Source organism: Coenobita brevimanus, chromosome 40, assembly GCF_032717465.1.
Source record: "Coenobita brevimanus isolate Jiangsu-jjx chromosome 40, ASM3271746v2, whole genome shotgun sequence".
Taxonomy (NCBI): Eukaryota; Metazoa; Arthropoda; class Malacostraca; order Decapoda; family Coenobitidae; genus Coenobita; species Coenobita brevimanus.
In genome coordinates, this window is record NC_136993.1 from 8,680,068 (window position 1) to 8,700,876 (window position 20,809).

The 20,809-nt window shown below is 42.8% G+C and overlaps 1 protein-coding gene across 1 annotated transcript in view; it reads left to right on the plus strand.

Annotated features, from left to right (window-relative positions):
• Positions 1 to 20,809, plus strand: part of LOC145397278 (uncharacterized) — a 149,481-nt gene that overhangs the window by 47,346 nt on the left and 81,326 nt on the right. The window contains exon 13 of the mRNA XM_080270474.1: positions 5,459 to 5,610. Within this exon, the coding sequence (XP_080126600.1) occupies positions 5,459 to 5,610 (152 nt within the window). The remainder of the gene's footprint in view (positions 1 to 5,458; positions 5,611 to 20,809) is intronic.

A 20,809-nucleotide genomic window follows, 5' to 3' on the forward strand; every position in this document is an offset into this window, starting at 1 on the left:
GAATGTACAGTGAGGTTGGATGATGAGGAAATGGAAAATGTGAGTAAGTTTAAGTACTTGGGTAGTGTGATGTGTAAGGATGGAAGTCTGGAGGGTGATGTGCTTGAAAGCGTACAGCAAGGAATAAAGGTTGCTAGTTCCTTGAAGGCAGTGATAAGGAACAGGGAAGTAGGCATGTAAGTGAAAACGTTATTACATGACAGTATTGTGATACCAACTCTGACGTATGGAAGTGAAGCTTGGACGTTGTTGGAGGGACACAAGTCAAAAGTGAGAGCAGTGGAAATGAGTTATTTGAGAGGAGCATGTGGAGTCACATGGAGAGACAGACTGACTAATGAGGATGTGAAGGAGTGTTGTGGTGTGGATGTGGATGTGACAGGAAGCATTAGGAGAAACACACTGAGGTGATTTGGCCATGTGAAGAGGATGGAGAGTGAGAGACTGATGAGGAGAGTGTATGTGAGTGAGATCGAGGGGGAGAGAGGGAGGGGAAAGCCAAGGATGAGGTGGAGAGATGAAGTGGATAGGTATATAAGAAAGGGGGGTGTGAATTGGAAGCAGGGCAGTGAAATGGTGGGGGACACGGTGACGTGGAGGCGATTTGTTTGTAGCCACCCCGTATAAGGGATTAAGGCAACTGGCAATAGATAGATAGATAGACAGACAGATAAATATAGATATGACTGATTGATGCAGAATTTAAAGCCCAGCAAACTTTTATATAACAAAATAGCTTGGGTATAAAGCTTAATTACATCATTGTTCATTACAGTACAAGTATTACATCTCTGTCATTCCTGAATCATATATTAACAGTTACTGAATTTCTGATGAGAAAATGCAAATCCTTAAAGTAACTAGGCGCTGGTTTATATGCTAGGATGTATAGTTTTAGTAGTGCTGTACTGATTGGGTAACCCATTTACTACAACTTTATTTTTCTTCGTTACCTTACTGTTCTTATTTTACATTGTTAACTACAACTATTGACACATTTTAAGTACGTAATTTCCACTGCTTATCATCCGCACAATCTCAAAACAGGTCTACCGTTGTCTTTCCAAGACTTTAACCCGAGACGTCCCGTCAACATATGGATGCGTTGCAATATTTTGCATTTGCCAGTCCCGTCGACGTACTGGTACGTTTTGCAATTGCAAGTTGCATAATTTCCACAATTTTCAAAATTCGCGCGAGATTTTTGGTACATAGCGTCGCACGACCTTCCCCTACCTGCCACCAGGTGGGGACACTCGGCGACCCCGCGGTACCCACACTCACCTGCAGCTCAGTCACTCACCTGTTAGCAATGGTCCCACTCAGACATGGTGCATAGAGGTCTCTCGGAGGAGAAAATTCAAGCCACCCTGGATACCTTTACTGGCGATAGTGATTCACCACTCGATGACGAGGAGATGGACAAAGATTATGTCCAACCATAGGATGTGGAAAGTAGCAGCAGTGATGAGGAAGTCCCGTCCCCCAGGAAGCGGTGCTACGTGACTTATCATGCTGCATGAGAGGGTCAGGCTGCACAAAAACAACATGCAAGATCCTCTAGCCAGCCCCTACGTGATGTGGAGCCCGATTTTGAGGACGAGGACGAGGACGAGGATGAGGACATAGCCGTGGGACGTGGTGCCACGTGGTAAGACCGTGAGATTATTACTCATCGCGGCCCAGAGCGCACACCACATCGTTCTAATAGGTATGGGCCTAGTGTTTTGTTTGGGGATCGCGGAAGTGGCGTTGAGGGAGTGGGGAGTGAAAGGGAAAGTGTTGGGAGGAGTGTGGAAAGTGAGAGTGGCGGGAGTGAGTCACGTGGTGGTGTGAGGCGGTGGGTCTTATCACTTGGGGCAGTGAGGGTGGGTGGTGAGTCACGTGGTGTGGTGATGGAGCAGGGAGGTGAGGAGGAGCCACTCCCCAGCACGTCTTATGCTCCCCAATATTCCCGGGCTTCCTCCCCACAGCCCCCTGATGTTCCCCAAGGCCGTAAGGGTAAGGGAAAGGGGAAGGGTAAAGGCAGAAGGAAGAGGAGTGCGAGTCGGGAAGCCCTACACACTCCTCCTCCCCAACCTCTCCCACCTTCATCTCCTCCCCACCCTGATGAAGGCGAGGATGGGGATGATCAGGACGAGGATTTTGTGTCTTGGAATTGGGAGGATGGGAGTGATTTTACTCCCCTCATTCACCCATTCACTGAGCAGGGGCGTGCTGGATGCACTGCTCCCGGTATTCACCCTAATTCAACCAGGCTGGATTTTTTCCACCTTTTCTTCAGTGAGGCTTTTGTGGAGGAAATAGTAGATCAAACAAACAGGTTCGCTAACAGCCAGCGGCGTGAGAGTGAAAGACAGGGCACAAGGAGCAGGCATTTTGGCCTCTATGATTACCCAGTCTCCCTTGAAGAAATGTTTTTGTTTTTGGCCTTGTTACTTTTGATGGGTATTGTACGAAAGAATTGTATTCCTGCATACTGGACAAGGGACCCTATTATGCTTACACCAATATTTGGCCAAGTAATGAGCCGTAATCGGTTTCAGCAAATTCTAAGCCACCTCCATTTCTATGATGCTGATGATCCTGCAAATGCTAATGACACAGATAAGATGAGGGGAATTAGATTGGTTTTTTATCCCTATAGAGACCTCGTCATAGACGAGAGTCTCGTGTTGTGGAGAGGCAATATTTCATTTCGGCAGTACATACCCTGCAAAAGGCACCGTTTTGGGTTCAAGATCTTTGTTATGTGTGACTGCAGGACTGGGTATGTGCAAGACATAGTTTTGTACACCGGTGCACAGACAGACATAATAGAAGATCGGAGTATTGGTCCGTCGGGAGCAGTGGTAAAGACAATGATAGAAGACTATCTTCATCATGGTCACGTCCTTTACCTTGACAATTGGTACACTAGCCCTCTTCTCGCTCGATCTCTACACAGGCATGACACGGGGATATGTGGGACAGTCAAGGTGAACCGGTGTCACATGGTCAAGGTGGGGCGGAAACTTGACAGGAATGAGGTTGTCTTCTTCCAGGCAAACAATATCCTTGCAACTGTGTGGAACCACAATAGAGAAGTCTGCCTCTCGTCCACGGTTCACCGCCCCTTGATGCACCGTACAGAGTCGGTAGATTATCGGAGCGAGAACAGGCGCCATGTATGGAAACCTGAGTGTGTGCTTGATTATAATATCAACATGCGCCTGGTGGACCAGTCAGACTCCATGATATCCACTGTCGAGTGTGCCAGGACCACGATGAAGTGGTACAAAAAACTATTCTTTCACCTCCTTGACATTACTGCCCTGAATTGCCACCACCTTCACGCCATGACAACAGGAGTTCAGGAAACCTTTGAAGGGTTTGTGAGGGAGCTGACACGAGAGATTGTTGCAAGATATGCAGTTGAAAGGCCCCAACACCGCACCCGCACAGCCCCAGGTGCCCACCCTCCCCTGAGATTATCCGCCCGCCATTTCCCCACTCCCATACCTCCCAAGCAAATAGACCTAGGCCCCAGCGCAAGTGTCACATGCGTAGCAATTCCCGCGTGAGACCCACCACTCAGAGAAAGGACACCCGATATGAGTGCGTTCAGAGTGACGTGGGTCTGTGTATTCACCTATGTTTCAGTGAGTTTCACACGCTCTTGCACTTCTGATAAGGTGTGAATGCGATAGGACGCTGATACTCTGAAATAAATGCGACAAACAGACGCTCAGTGTAATTATAAGGCCCGTAGATCTGTAAATAGTAGTATGGAAATGAAAACGGGTGTAATATAAGTGGAAAATTATTATGTAAGTGTATGAATATTATCTAAGTGGAAACATACCTTGCGAGGGTATTTTGATGCGATATTCAGACGCTCAGTGGAATAAATAAGGCCCGTAAATATGTAAATAGGAGTCTACAAGTGAACACGGGTGTAATATAAGTGGAATATTAGCATGTAAGTGTATGAGTAATTTCTAAGTGGAAACATACCTTGCGAGGGTATTTTGATGCGATATTCAGACACTCAGTGGAATACATAAGGCCCGTAAATATATAAATAGGAGTCTACAAGTGAACACGAGTGCAATATAAGTGGAATATTAGTATGTAAGTGTATGAGTATTATGTTGGTCAAAACATTCATTGCGAGGGTATTTTCATGCGATATTCTGATGCTCACTAGAATAAATAATGTCAGTAAATATGTATAGTGCAGAATAGGGTGTAAATGGGTGTAATGTAAGTGGTAAAGTATATTGGGATTGAAGAAATAAAGTAAAAGTGGAAACACGAGTATTAGAGAGTGTGCTTGTTACGAGATTATGCGCTAGCATTTCGCTAAATGCCCTCGTAATGAATATAAATAATTGAAAACGTTTATAGTGGTGGAGAAAAGGTTCAATGTAAAGAAGAAAATATTATGAAAGTGATAAAACAATGTTGTATGTTGAAATACGAGTCTTAGCGAGTGCGCTGAGTATGCATATGTGCGCTATACTTATGCTACATGTCATCATAATGAATGAAAACAGCTGAAAACATTTACATACAGTACTAAATGGTAAAATGGCATTGAAACAGTAGTATACAAGTAGAAAAAATGATATGTTGACTGAAACAAGAAACTTAGCACATAGCGTTTTACCAATTGGACCAAACTCCCTATGCTTGCGCGAAGGTACAATGCTTATTTTTCATATACATGTCATTGAAATTCATTATATTGTTATTCTTATTGTTTATTAGTTCAAATTCAATAAATGTAGAGGTGTTGTTTGTTGTTTCTCCCAAAATTACCTACCATAGAAAACGTGAGCGCCTCACACCTCTATTATAGAATACGATACCTGGCACGGGGGACCTCACCTGTTCTGACCGATTGTGGACCACGGTAAGCACTTTCTTTGTGATTTTTCTTTGTTTCTTAACATAAGTGGAAGTTTTAGCCAAATTTTTTTTTTTCCGAAAGTGGTCGGGACTGTGGGGTGTCAGAGGTGCGAAAGTGGTTGGGACGTGACGGGTTAAAAAGATGCCCAGTAAGTAGCTAAATATATTAGAAAAGTTACATCACTATGATGTATTAATTTCAAATTCTACATCTGTGGATACATGGATGACACAGAATGTTAGACAATACATTAGGTGTGTAATCTCGTGGAAAAAAAGGTTATGTAGGTTACTGAAATATGATGAATTGCCAAGCATTATTTGTTACCATGAACTATGTTTATAATCAGAATGCTTGTATGTTTCTTGAAGTATGAGATAGTGAAAAGGGGTCCAAAATTTACCAAGCATGCGCCAAGTAATAAAAAAAAAAGTTAGACAGGTATCGGCTGTGCAGAATTATAGAATGTGTCCAAAAAGACACTGTATAATTGATGGGAGAGTTGAATGAAAGAGTTTGCAAGGATCCTGGTGATGATATAATGATGTAACGTGGGTTGTTTAGGTGAACTGTGTCATCATGAGGATGCCACCACCGCTGCCCCGATGGCAGGCCCTTTTGTGGCCCTTCAGAGAAAACACGTGGCTGGCTTTGGTGGTAGGACTCGTGCTCAGTGGGCCACTTCTCTATTGCCTGGCTCGAGGCTCAGCTCGAAGGTTTGTATATCCTCGCAGCTTACAACATAGTTACAGTCATAAGAAAAACTATCGTTTCCCTTCAGAGCGATGCACAATGACACAACAACGATGTGTTGTGGAATGACGGGACAGGAAAGTTTGTACCGCAAACCCGTCAATGTCAGTTATGTGAGACACAGATATTAGAATTTGTGCTAGAAATAAAAACTGCTTAGATTGTTTGGCCTCTGTGCATAGAGACAATACGTTTTATTATCTAGCATTGAATTCATTAAATAAAAATATAACAATGGTCTAAAGTCGGCAACACACATGCAGATGGGCAATGAGTATGTGCACCCATGCCAGACGTATGATAGTACTTCAGCTGATACAAACCAAGTTAGTAAATTTCAGTGTAATAATTATATGTATTGCTTTCAACATATAATAATGTTGAGTAAAAGGAAAATAATGATACATATTCAGTCTCATTGCTTTAATATTTTGTATACCTATCCCCTGCGTCCAAAACAGCCTCTGAAGCATCAATCTGAAGCATTTAACCACCCATCTAAAGCAAACAAATGAACTCGTGCACACAGTCGATGCCTATAGCTTTAATACCCCTCAAAATAATTTATTTGTCGTATTCTACAGAAAATAAGTGTTGAATAGTAGGAAAATAATAAACATGCCGAGTTTCATTATTAATCCCCGGTGGGGCGCTCAGCATAACACAATCACGTCCTATATATTTCCCCACCATATGGCTCATTGTTGCTCATTATTCCAACTCTTTTAATGGGATTGTGATATAGCAACACTAGATAGGGAGGGGCGAACAGCAAGGACCTGCCCACATAGCCCAGCTATCACTCATTTTGTATCGAATATTCCTGGGGGTAACGATAGTTTTTTCTAATAACTGTACCTATGACTGACTTTTGTAGCGTTCTTGATGGTGCTAGACACCTTTACTCGGCTTAGGAGAGCACCTTTATTGCGAAGCAATCAGTGAAGGCATTTGGATACCCTTAAGTTCGAAAAACAATTCTTCAAGCCTGATTCACGCGAAGAAAGGATTAAATAATGAAGGCAACTGGGAGCAATATTTACAGAGGCGCTGGCAAGGAGCCTACACGTGGTAGCGCTGTGCACCCTGGAAGGAATGAAGCAGCTGCAGCATTTATCCGAGAGCCAAACCTCCTCATATTTACCTGCACCTCACAGTGAAGAAGTGGCCTGCTCCGACCCTAGTGAGGCACTTCTACCACAAAGGGATGTCAGTTCCATACACAGTGTACAGTATATACTGCATTGTACCTGTAGGACGGCACTCCTATTGCTTGCTTGCAGTCGATGGATTTGCCCAGGCAGATAGATTGGTATTATGTAAGAACAACAAATATTTATGGAAAGATGCTCTAAAGTATCACTTGCCCTTCAATACAGTGACTAACTATGAAGTACTCAGGAGCTGACAAAGCAGGATTACTCAAGTTAGAAACTGATATTGTGGTAGCCATGTATTCATATATATACACACAGTCATGTACTGCAGAAGATTTTTCAATCTATAGTTTTTTAAATTTAACTTGGCGAAGAGTTGCATCCTGTTGCAGATTACTTCCCGCAGCACAAACGCAATATAAGACAAGACTACGGCTCTTCATCCTTGCCATTGCTCTTCTTCGCAAATATCACTGTTCAGTTACTAATTTGCTACAGCTCAGCATTCAGAATAGAAGGATGGTACGTTTACCGTTAGTTAAACTGAACAGAATCTGCAGCAGCGTGATGTTCAATGGATAGATAGATAGATAGTAGATAGATAGATATAGAGAGATATTCAAACAAATGTTGACATAATGTGAGGGGATGGGGAGCAGTGTGTTTTATTACCGGGAGTTTAATATTTTTAGGGGTACTCATTAGAGCCAAGTTTAGCAAGAACGAATACTCACGGAGTACAACACTTGCACCTTAGCCAACAGTCAGTGTAAGGCTAAACCGTTGACACAGCCCAGTTCCCTTGGTGTTTGACTGACTGCATTCTAAATCGAATTACTTCATCCTTACTTTGTCATCAATCCATCTTCCACAATTGATGCATTCGGATGAAAAGTGTATAACCTGACCTTACCCTGTGACCTTTACCTTTAGTGTATATTCTTTTGAAAAAAGAATTGCTTCATTCTGTGCCGAGCCTAACTCCATCCACCACGGTTGGTCAAAATCTAATGAAAACTGTTTGAGTTAAAGAGCCTATCTTTACCTTCCCCTTATGCCTTTACATCAGTCTGATGGTTTTCAGAAATAAATTACATCACCCTTTCCTGTACCACAAAAAATCCATGAAGCTTTGTCGAAATTGGATCAAAACTGTTTAAGTGGACCCTGTCTTCTGACCCTTTTCGGCCGAGTGTGTCAAAATATTAATCATTTGACCTCTGATGGTCTGCAGATATTATATAACCTTTCGTAGTATTCCGCTGAAGTGATTTCCATAATCTTCTTAAGATAGTTAGACAGACACACTGAACTAAATATAAAACACCCCTGACCTTTCGAACACGGGTCTTGAGAAATGTTACATTTGCAATGCTTTGTATTCATCTGAAAATGGTGGCTACTCATATTTTCAAGGACATAAGTTTTGTGAAATGTGCTACCAGTTTTGCACTATGTCATATGCAGCTTTAGCAGAGTTACTTATATGCACCTGAAACTTGCATTGTCATGCATATTGTATGTCATCATATCTTCTACATAGTGACGAATGTGTAAAAGCTTACAAATTTAAAGTATTTTTTATTCTGTGCACAAGCAAAACTCTCAAAGCACTGTTGCTGGTATATTACAGGACACCATTTGAGAGTCATATCATGAATGAAACAGTTACTTTGGCAAAAAAAAAAAAAAATAACAATATGACAACTGACAAAATTGCAGTCTTAGATTGCTCATGTGCAACAGTGCAGTTAGTTATTTCCACACCATCTAAATATGTCTGGCAATGTGGTATTATACCCTTTTATATGGTTTTACGTAGAAAATATGTCAGTATTGTGGTGGCACATGACAACTGCACATGCGTCAATGCTCTCTTCCGCTTCTCTACAATGTAACTCCAATGCTACACTGCTTGGCTCGCTTCTAAACAATGAAATACAACTTCTTCACACATAGCATTTTCTAAGGTTATTCAGATATTACCCTCACTCCAGCTGAAGCAGTAAGCTCCAGCGATGTCCTTGAGAAAAGGGATAAAATTGTTTTCCTTTGAGTACTGAGTTTTGGGAGCATTATCGCCATATATTCCGAATGTTTATGCAATACTGCTTAAAAAATATTTTTCTCCTGGTATTTTAGGTGGTTACTATAGCACACGGTATCAGTTTCGTGCGTTTCGATGACAAAAATCTAATAATATTAATTTCATCCAGTAGGCTATTTATAGTTTATCTGTAACCCATTAATACAGGATCACTTAAAAGTCCTCAAAGAGAGGAACACTCGAAGGAGCTCTTGGAGGGTGCATCACTCGCATCCCCCACTTACAGTAGTCTAAGAGCCGAATATTTGATTTTCATCTGTAATTCTTACCATCAGCAGATTGCTCTCAAAATTGCATTAATTACTTCCTTCTTGCTTCACCCTTTATCCTTCCAATAAGTTTGCTTTTACAGGTGAACAAAGAAAGGAAAAACTATAAAATCAGAAAAAAATACATCAGTCTACTGATGTCTTCTCTTAAAGACTAGAAACGGACCAGAAACTGCCAAAGAGAACAAGAAAATTGCAAGGAAAAGAAAATTCACAGTTAAACAAAGAAATTAACTATGTTAATAAGACATAGCTTTAAAAATCTGTATAACCTAGGAGAGAGAGTATAAAGCTATATGTCAACCAAAAGATGAACTGGAGTTAAAAACTACATTAGATGGTTACAGAAAATGTCTGGGTTTCACTTAACCCCTTCACGCAAGATGACGCAATGTGGGTCATAATACTTGTAACCTGAAGAGTAACTGATGACACAATATGACGCAACTTCCCTATAAATGGTCGTAGAAACTTTTCCTGTAGATGAGGGTAGCCACATCTAGAGGAAATACATGGCAACACCCGGGAGTTTATCGAAGGGGCAAGCGGCCTATATTTAGCTCAGTGTTCATCAGCACCAGCAACACCACAACCATCTCCTTCACAACCATCTTCACCACAACTATCACCATCACAACCATCTTCACCACAACCATCTTCACAACAACCATCACCACCACAACCATCTTCATCATAACCATCACCACCATCTCCATCACCAAGATCACCTGAACCTTCATCCACCGAGCTATCATCAACACATTCATCATCATCATCTCCCTCCCCACCACAAAGGTGAGGGCAGCGTGGGCCTAGGCGAGGTAGTGGTGGGCGGCCAAGAGGTAGTTGTCTGTCTTGGGTTCATGTGCGCCTCACATGTACACAGCCAAGCATTTCCCCTGGTGGTGACAGTCAGGAGGAAGCTTGGAGTTCTGGGTCATTTACACCCAATGCTGGCCCCTTCACTGAAACCCCAGGTTTGACAGTGGCAGCACCAGCGACACCATTCCAATACTTTCAACTTTCTTTTACCAGGGAGTTGGTCACCTACCTGATGGTCGAAACAAACAAATATGCCACATTTCTGTGGACTGCAGTAGATGTTTGGTACCTCTGCAACGAAGAGGAAATGGCTCAGTTCCTTGGATTATATTTTCTTATGGGGATTTGTGAACTGCCAACCATAAGACACTATTGGCGTCATCAGAGGTTCACAAATACCCCATAATTCGGCAAACTATGAGTGGAAAGCGCTTCAGGGCCATCCTGAAGCACTTTCATGCTTTCAATAGCCTCACCATACCCGAGGGCAATCAGGACCGGCTGATAAGGATTCACACAGTGATGCAGTATCTCCTTCAGAGTTTGCAGGAGGTTTACATCCCGGGCAAACATCATAGCCTGGATGAGGGATCTCTGGGTTGGAAGGGGTGGCTCTCCTTCCATGTATATAACCCTATGAAGCCCAAACAGTATGCCATAAAACTATACATCTTGGCTGAGGCAAGGAGTGGTTACATTTGGAATTTGGAAGTATACTCGAGGAAGAAGTCTCTAGAGAACACAGTGTGGGGCCTCATTGAACCTTTGAAGGGCAAATGATACAAGTTCTATATGGACAATTATTACAACTCTGTATCACTGTGTGAACGCCTCTTCACAGAGGGAGTGTACATGTAGTGTGTGGCACAGTACGACTTGCAAGGAGAGCACCGAGGGAACTGCAGGACATCAGCAGTGCTAAATACCTTCCTGATGATGGAGTGGAAGCTAGACACAAGAGCAATGTAATGGTGTTGTTGTGGAAGGACAAACGTATCATAAGTATGGTGTCCACCTTCCACAGCAACACTACCGTCCCTAAGCAGGTGCATGGGAAGGTCAAGGGTCCAGATGGGAGATTCCACTATGTTCTGAAAAGAGTGAACAAGCCCGTCATGGTGGAGGATTATAATAGGCACATAGGGGTGGATCATTTCGATCAGATGATCCAATATTACCCCGCCCAAAGGAGGACGGTCAAGTGGACCAAGAAAATGACCTTTTATTTCATCCACATGCCCCTATTCAATGCCTACACCCTCTACAAGAAGAACTCCAACAGGCCTATGACTCTCCTGGAATTCCAGGAACACATATGCCACAAAGTCCTGACATTTCGGGAGAAGGAGTGGTCAGCATCGGGTCATGCCCTTCACCATGCCCCTGACCTTCCCTCACGACGACGACCACCTGTACCTGCAGCAACCACTACATCAACTGCAGCCTCCGCTCTACCTGCAACAATTGCCCCACCTCCTGCAACAATTGCTCTACCTCTTGCAACAGTCACTCCGCCTCGTGCAGGAGCTGGCCTGTCAGGAGTAACTCCACCAGTTACTGCCACGACTGCTCCACCTCCTGCAGTAGATGGCCCATTTGGAGTAACTCTGCCAGTTACTGCCACGACCGCTCCACCTCCCGCAGTAGCTGGCCTGTCAGGAGTTACTAGGCCAGCTCCTACCACTGCACCTCCAGAAGGAGTACGGAGGCAAGGAGATGGAGGAGCAATGCTGTCCAAGCGCCGTCGATATGTTGATAATAGGACACACTTGGACTCAACTCTGCACCACACCCTGGAGAGAATCTCGATAGGAAAAGGCTGGGGTGCGTGTTGTACTACTTCAACAAGAGGAGGAAGGACACTGCCTATATATGTCACACACACACACACACACACACACGCACGCACGAACACGCACGCACACGCACACATACAGACGGACAGACAGACAGACACTCACACACATACACACACAGAGACACTCACACATCACAAATACTCACACACACACTCACATAGGTTGTGATCGTACCTGTCCTCCTCCCTGCAACTCCATGTCCTCTCATGAAACACTACAACACTGCTAGAAGACGTGAGTAACCAGCTTATTTGTCTAGTTTTTATACTATTGTATTGTAAGGTATAAAATGTGTGTTTACTCTATATTTCTCATTGGGAAATTGTGGTGGATTTCATTGCTATTCTCTCCGTCATTATACATGTAAAGTACAGGTCGCATCAAAAAACTCAAGAAAGCTTGATCAAGCTGATGATTTCCTATGTATACTTTGGAGAGCAAAGTAACCCATGTGTGAAAATAATTGAGGAAAAGTTACGAAAGACGAACATTATACTCAACCTATGGGCCTGAGCGTATGTGCTCAGCACGTGCAACCCATCGTAACCTTTCAAAATTCATTTTCTGAATAACAAGGCTTATAAAACTGTGATTTTTATATCACGGGCTTCCTTAACCTTTGGGTTACAAAAGTCGATAGAATTTACATATATGTTTGTTACAGTGTCACTAACAACATAAGAAATAATAAACAAATCAGACTTTTTAGGCGATTTTTGTAGTTTTTTTTTTATTTACTCGAAAACTATTGGACGTATCAACTTGAAACTTACACAGATGAAAGATCGTGAAATTCTGCATATAGACATATCCTTTGGATCTGTGCGTCACTAGAAATATTTTTGATGGTGATGTTGGGAATTTATGAGAAGCTAGTTTTCACGTAACTAAGGTTTATTCAGGTTTCATTTCTGTACATTTATTCATGTGTTTTATGATTTTTTCTTATCTCATAGTATAAACATCAACGAAGATGATGGGAAGCAATTTATAACAATGTATGCACTTTCTGAGGGTAAACTGGGCCATAAAAACTCTTCCTGTGATGCGTGAGCAGAGCCAGGCTGAGTGAGGTTTTGGTTCTGTGCATGGAACCAAAACTTATTGGAAACTTATGGTGCACGAGGGGGTTAAAATATCAGCCAAAAGGAGACGGCCAAGACAAAATAAAGAAGGAAAAGACTGGTGATGAAAAGCAAGATAAAATGGCTGTCAAGAAGAATATGACGACCAGACAAAGTCGTGTTACAATGAGAATAAAGAGTAGGAGGATCTCCAGATATCAAATGATCATGGATCAGATGGATATGACCAATCCTGAAACAAACCAATGCCATCTCCAAATAGCGAGTACGATAGCAAGGGGTGGACCAATGTGTCATGAAGCGCTCAACAGCATCAAATTTAGCACTGATATCTGAAGACAAGCAGGACTGTCCTGCCAGTGCCAAGTAAGAAGCTCTGAGGAGACAGGAAAGAAATCAGACACCAGGATAAAACGTAAAGGTATATGCAGTAGATCAGATGGTAGCACGAACTGCATAGGCATCAACGGTCTCACTGTCTGGGATATCAACATGACTAGGCACTCAACAGAACTCAACAGACTTACATGTCACTGACAACTGGAATAGCTGTCCTAAAATCTGAAGGACGTTAGGGTGAGACGTGAGGCTGAGCATGACAGGAGAAGGTGCTGAGAGTCTGAATGCAAAATAAACCAGAGACCCCCTCAAGGAGGAAATCACACTTGCCTTGAGCCGATGTATTTTCATCACCCAGCAATACATGAAGTTCAGCTATTATAGCGAACGCCAAGGGGGTTAGGCTATTGAATGAATTATCAGGGAAGGATACTAAAAATTCTGTACCCCTACATGTCTTAAAACTATCAGTCTGTATATGAAGAGCAGAAGTGTTCATGCAAATGAGCATAAAAGGACAAACGGAGGGCAGCAGAAGTAGAGGATTTCACACGAGACAAAATTGAAGAACAGACTGCCGGACGTGGCAAAAGCCAGAGTGGAGAGGTGGCTGGACGGATCAATAGAACGTTGTCGACTTAATCAGAAAATAAGCAAGAAGAAACTGAATACGAAGAGAATAAGGATGATTGGAGCTGGAGTAAAGTGAGAAATAATCTGCAACATAACGAAGTAAGCAGAGGACTGACTGTCCATGAAACTGATGATGCTGGGCGTAATGTGGAGGGATAAAATTGCCTGCGGATGATAGAGAGAAGGGACTCCAACTTGTCATAAGAGGCTTTCAGCAGGAAAAGGTTTAAAAGCACCAAAAGCTTACTAGAGATCAAAATGATGGACAGGGTTGAGGCAAATCACTAGTGGATGCAGAGGAGTAAACCTGACATCCACAGCATAATTTTCACAATACAAGAAATTTATGATAATATAGGAGAGTCTCACGATTTGCACTCCAAGAAACATGGGACAAGGTCTGGAGTAGGTAAATGATTATTGGAGGGCAACAACCCTTAAAAAGATATGTGGATTCCACGCCAGCTGATAGACATGAGCCCAAGGAGTGTAACTATAGATCGAAAAGGATGCGGTGTAATATAAAAAACAAGAGATGGTTGAGGGACATAGCAGTGACGAGTCGAAGTGACCGCACATAACTTAAAGGTGGGTTCAGGAAGTCATGAGTCGTCGCCCAGTGTGAGGCTTTGGTAACTACCAGCTGCATAAGATGTTCAGTGTAACCATATTAGAACCAGCAGCAAGGATTTTAAATTTGTCAATGTATACAATAGAGATGAACGTATTGCTGATGGAAGGGAAGAGACAATGCCGTTAATAGCAATAAGATAAAGTGTGACAGTAAGAACATAGGCATGTGGCATGCCTTTAGAATGTGGAGAGGAAGTACAGTAGATGGTGAATCACTTACACTGGCATGAAATTTTCTAATGGTTTAAAAGCTTTTAACGAAACGCACACGTTACCAACAATACTATGATTACAGGCTTTCCTACGATCAAAGAAAAGAGCAAGGGCGGCGTCATTACGTGAGAATCCAAACCGAATATAAATAAGCTTACGTGCAGATTGGAAGGTCCAAAGTACATCACGACTTCCTGAATCCGAACTGCGCTGGCGAGAGATGTTGGCGGGATTCAAAAATCCACATACGCCTAATAATGACCAGGCATTCTAGACCCTTGCCAAGGCAGCATGTCAAGACAACTGGACGAAAATATTGTGTCACGTTCATCTCTGACTGGCATAAGGAATGAAATAATTATGGCTATACTCCAGGCATAGGGAAAAACACTTTCAGACCAGACCATATTAAAAAGTAACAGCAGGAAGTGGAGAGCCTCCATGGTGAGATGTTTCAACAATTTGTAATTAATGCCGTTGAAGCCTTTATTTGTATCCTTAAAGGCACACAGAACATCGCACAACTCAGGGAGGAAAACTGTGTATCATGACTCCACAGAAGACAGCTGAAACCTAATTAAAACAAAAAGCGATGCCAAGGCACTGCAAACCCATCCCCAGCAGTCATTTTAGTGTTGACATATAAACGCAACAGGATATCTAGTCAAAGATGTCACATATCAAATTTGGAGTAAATCAGGTGAAAATTTACTGTTTTATGCCCATTTGAAAATTTAGGCCCGACCCACCTGACATAGACCCCCTTACTTCTAAGTGAGGGGTGACCCCCCTGATGTAATGATGCATGTTATATATATGATGCAGATTTGAAAGATGCACCTTTAGGATTTGGTTAAATGTCGACATGACTAATTTGAAAGGAGTTATGGCAAAAAATGTGATTGTTACTACATTTTTTAAACATTTTGTTGGGCCTACAGCCTTGGCCTTGGTTTGGCCCAATATGGCCCCAAATTTAATCAGGTGATCAGAGGGTCATAGCCCATCATCCTTGTAACTTTAGTCAAAATCGCACAAGTCGATTTTGCGTAAAATTTTTAACAGACAAACACAGAAACAAACAAACAAACAGACAGACAGACAAACCGAGTGAATACAATTCCCGTCCCCGAGTCCTAACGCTGCAAGGATGGGTAATAAAACACGTTCAGTAACAGAGTGGAAAGTGTGGAATTCTGCAGGCTTGTGAGAGACAATACCAATATCACTAAAATAAGCTCCCATTGCATCTGGTACTAAAGCAAAATCAGCAACCAAAGTACCATGTTGATGGAGGACCAGAGCAGAACAGAGACCAGGCTTGTCTGCAGTCTTATAAGTAATGGCCCATACTGCTTGAATGGGGAAGGAATAGTTAAGTGAAGATGCATGAAGAGTTCCACTTCCCTCTCTTGGCTTCCTTAACCATTCGACGAAAAATAACAGATGCCTAATGAAGAAGAATAAATGGAAGCAGCAAATAAAATGTGCATATTCAAAATAAAGTTAATGCCCGTTAGTAGAAAGAAAACACTGAAAATACAAAAGAATAGTTTATAAAATATCAATTACTTATAAAACTGGAAACAGGGCAGCCTCCTGATGAAAACTAAAAACATCATTAAAATCACTAGATGCTCCCCCAAGCATCGAGGACAGACAGTAGGCATCATCCGCCCCATTATGCCTATGACGGAATATCTGACGTAGGTCCCTCAGGCTCGGACATTCGACCGGCAAGTGATGGACAGTAAGGGGAACAAGGCAATCATCACAGTACTGTTGAGTTCCACCACTCATCAGGAACCCATGTGCAAGCTGAGAGTGCCCAATGCAAAACCTCACAAAAGCCACTTCCAATTGCCGAGGTGGTGGGGAGAATCCTTGGCACAACCACTCTCTGAAAGATTTCATTTAGTCTCTTATGAGCAACACCATTCCAGCGTCTCTGCCAACACATATGAATTGCGTACCGCAGGTAAGGTCAGTGCCATATTGAGGGGGGAGCCATGGCCGCATGCCCCCCCATTTGCAAAGATAAATATTTATATATATATATATATATATATATATATATATATATATATATATATATATATATATATATATATATATATATATACACACACACAGTATATTGCTATTAGTTTACTACAGTTGTAAAGTAGTGTTATCGAAATGTGAGTGTTTGAATTTTAGTAGTATAAGGTTATTGGAGAGACTGAATCATAACTCAGTGGCACAGAGTACTTAAAAATGACTCTAGAATATGCTATATTTGTCATATACTCATTCCATATGGCCTCAAAATGATCATGAAATTGGCCAAAATGCAAAATTTTCTCGGAGGGGAGGGGCTTACATCGCCCCCCCGAACCCCCAGCTGTACAGGCTCGCTTTGCTCTCCAAAGTCATGGGCCACACAATTAAAAAGATTAAAAAAAAAATAAAGCCCCCTCCCCTTTTCAACTTCCTGGGTATGCCACTGGGTAAGGTGTTACATCAGAATCAAGAAGCGGGTTGTTGGCTGGGGGCTGCTGAGAAGACACAGCTTTAGCTAATGTATCTGCCCTCTCGTTGCCCACCACACCAACATGTGAGGGAACCCAACAGAAGTCCATATGACAGCCACGACGTCCAAGAAGAAAAAGCCACTCTCAGATTGATAAAACCAAATAGATGGGATGCATTAAAAGACTTCAGTGCAGAGAGAGCACTAAAGGAGTCACTAAAATTCACAAAAACAGATTGGGGGAGAGTCAAAATGATTTTGAGAGCATTTAAAATCGCAGTCAGTTCTGCCGTATACAGTGAAGTAATACAAGGCTACCACCCCTTCTAAAGGAAGGGAAGACAACACCAAATCATATTCCACCATCAGTCTTAGACCCGTCAGTATAGACGAGGACAGAACCCTCATGAGTGGAGGGATGTTCCAAAAAGAAAGAGAAGGACACCTGAGAGAGGAGTGAACCCTTTTTACCGACAGTGGATCTACAAAATGTCATACGAGGGAGTTGCCAAATACCCACCTTTGGGGTACGATGTGGACAAACTGCCAGTCTCGTGCTAACATAACAGACTGGACCCTGTAACAAGAGGGCTTTGAGAAACTAGGACGGGCGTCATAAACAGAAGATCGCGAATCTTGGGAGATGATGGAACAAGAAACTGAGTCCAGAATGCAGTGAAGACAATACCAACAGCTCATCATCAATGGCTGGCATCGCAAATCCAAGGGGAGTACACCAGCATCCACCAATAAACTTGAAATTGGGGATGACCTGAATGCCCAGCTTGCCAGACGTACACCAGCGTGATGCACAGAATTTAACAACTGGAGATGGTCATCTGTTGCAGAGGAGTAGATCTCATACTCTTATTCAAGTTTAGGAAGTATAATAGACCTATGCAAGAGGAGGAGGTTTTGACAGGTCAGCACCCCAGGAGGTATGAGCCGAAACCCTCAAAAGACTTAAAGCTTTATGACAAACCGCCTTGTCAGTACGAATATGAGAAACCTAGGTTAGTCGTCTGTCAAACAGAAGACTCAGAAACCACGTCTCTTCCACACAAGATATTCTCTAACCATAGAGATACAAGTCAGGGTCTGGATGAACCCGCCGATGATGACAAAAATGCATAGCCACTGTCTTTGTTAAAGAAAAACATAAGGCACAAGACTACCCAGTCAGAAATTCTATTAAGAGCCAGCTGCAACTTCCTCTCTATCAGAGACATTCTAGATGCAGTGAAGTAAATGGAGAGGTGATCGACATATAGTGAGCCTCGTACACTATCAGGAAGTACACTGATTATGCTGTTGATGGCCACAGCAAAGAGCCTAACACTAAGGATACTCCCTTGTGGTACTCCGTCTCCTAGTGCACGGGCATTAGAAAGCACTCCTCACAATCGGACCCTTAAAAACGATTAGATAAAAACTGCTGAATAAAAATAGGCAAGCAAGCACGGAGACCAAGTTCATGAAGAGAAAGTAAAATGCCATGATGCCAGACAGTGTGATATGCCTTCTCGAGGTCAAATAAGACCGTGACCTGGTGTTGGTTAGTGGAGAGAGCCTCACATACAGAAGATTCCAAGGACAGTAGTGCATCACAGGTAGATCAAAATTTTTGAAAACTATACTGAGCAGGGGATAAGTCACTTCTCTCCAAAAACCACACAAGCCTAACATTGACCATCTTATCCAGAACTTTACATATACAAGAAGCCAGAGAAACAGGCTGATAATTTATCGTCTGCAGGTGGGCTTTACCTGGTTTGGGGAAGGGGATAACCACAGCAACACCCCAACAAACCGGAAACACCCCAGATCTTATTAAACAATGAAAGCAAAAACAAAAAGGGACTCACCAGACAGGGGACATAATAAGGCATAAGGAATATCATCACAACTAGAAGAGGAATCATGGCACTGCGACAGAGTCGCCTGGAGTTCAGAAACAGAAAATGGAACATTGTAAGACTCTCCCCTAGAAGAGGCAAAACTGAGGCCACGAGACTCTAGGCATCGACGGTAGCAAACCGAAGGAGTATCTGCATCCTTCTGTGACACACTGGCAAAATGATCGAAAAGCAACTCTGCAACAGTGAAAAGATCAGCTACAGTTCACCTACTGCAGATAAAACAGTAGGGGTGGGAACGATAAATTTTCCTGAAATTTTCCTTACCCGGTTCCACACCTGAGTGATGGAAGTCCTCAAACTGATGGAGGCAATATAACCTTTCCAGGATGAACACCTGGCCTCCTTAAAAACCTGCCTCATATGAGCTCGTGCCCACTAATACGCCACCAAATACTGAGGATCCCCACAGTGACAACGAAGTTGAGAAAAGGTGACTTGATTAGCTCTCACTGCAGAACCGCACTCAGAGTTCCACCAAGGAACCGGACATTTAGGAAATTGACCCCTCATTCTTGGAATAGATAAAAGGGCTGCTGAGTGCAATAAGTCATTGAAACATGACACTGCCTCAGTAAGACAGCCAAGCTCACTGACAGAAAGGGAAGTGGAACTTAATTCCCTGAAATGTGGCCAGTCAGCCTTATCCAGTAACCAATGAGCGAGACATGGCTGAGGTCCACCTGCACTAGCAGTTAAGAGTAACGGAAAATGATCGCCGCCATAAAGGTTTCGCAACACATACCAGGTAAAATCTAAAATAGCTGAGCATAAGGACAAATCAAGTGCAGTAAAAGTTCCAGTCTGGCTATGGAATTAAGGCATTTTATCAGAGCTGAAAATACCCAACTTCTCATCGTCCACTAAAGAGGCCAACATGACACCCCGAGGGTTGGCCTCACTGTTTCCCCATAGTTTAAGATGACCATTCATATCTCCTAGTAACAGAAAGGGAGAAGGAAGGCCACGAATAAGGCATTACAGATTTGCCCTTGCAACAGTAACACTAGGAGGAAGAAGAAGACTGCAAACTGTATACTGCTGATATAAAAACATCCAGACAGCAACAGCCTGCAGGGGAGTGGAGATGTCCAGATGACTGTACGGAATATCCTGGCAAAGAAAGATAGCAGCACTTCCATGACGACCTTGGCCTGGTGCAGGATCAGAATTAAAGGCATGGTAGCCAGAGGGATCAGAAGGAACAACATCACCTACCATGGTCTCCTGAATGCACATGCACAGAGGAGTAAATTGTGAAACAAGATGACACAGTTCCTCATGGTTAGCACATAAACCCCGACAATTCCACCGGATGACAGAAACCATAATGGAGGGATGATGATTAAGTGCGTGAAAGTATGCCTGACAAGCGATAGGGTTTGAACTGATGCTTATGTTAGCCCTTTGGATGAGCCTGCCCAGCACCAGAAATATGCACTCTCTGTCGAACATCCGAAGGCAAACGTGAGGACAATGAAGTAAGTATTACAACACTCCGTGGAGTGGGCATTCCAGTTTGTTTGGAAGGCGGCTTGGGGGCCGCTTTTTGAGATGTAGGATGGCCAGTGCACTCACCAGAAGCCCCAGAAATGTAAGCAGAGTCCACAAGACTCG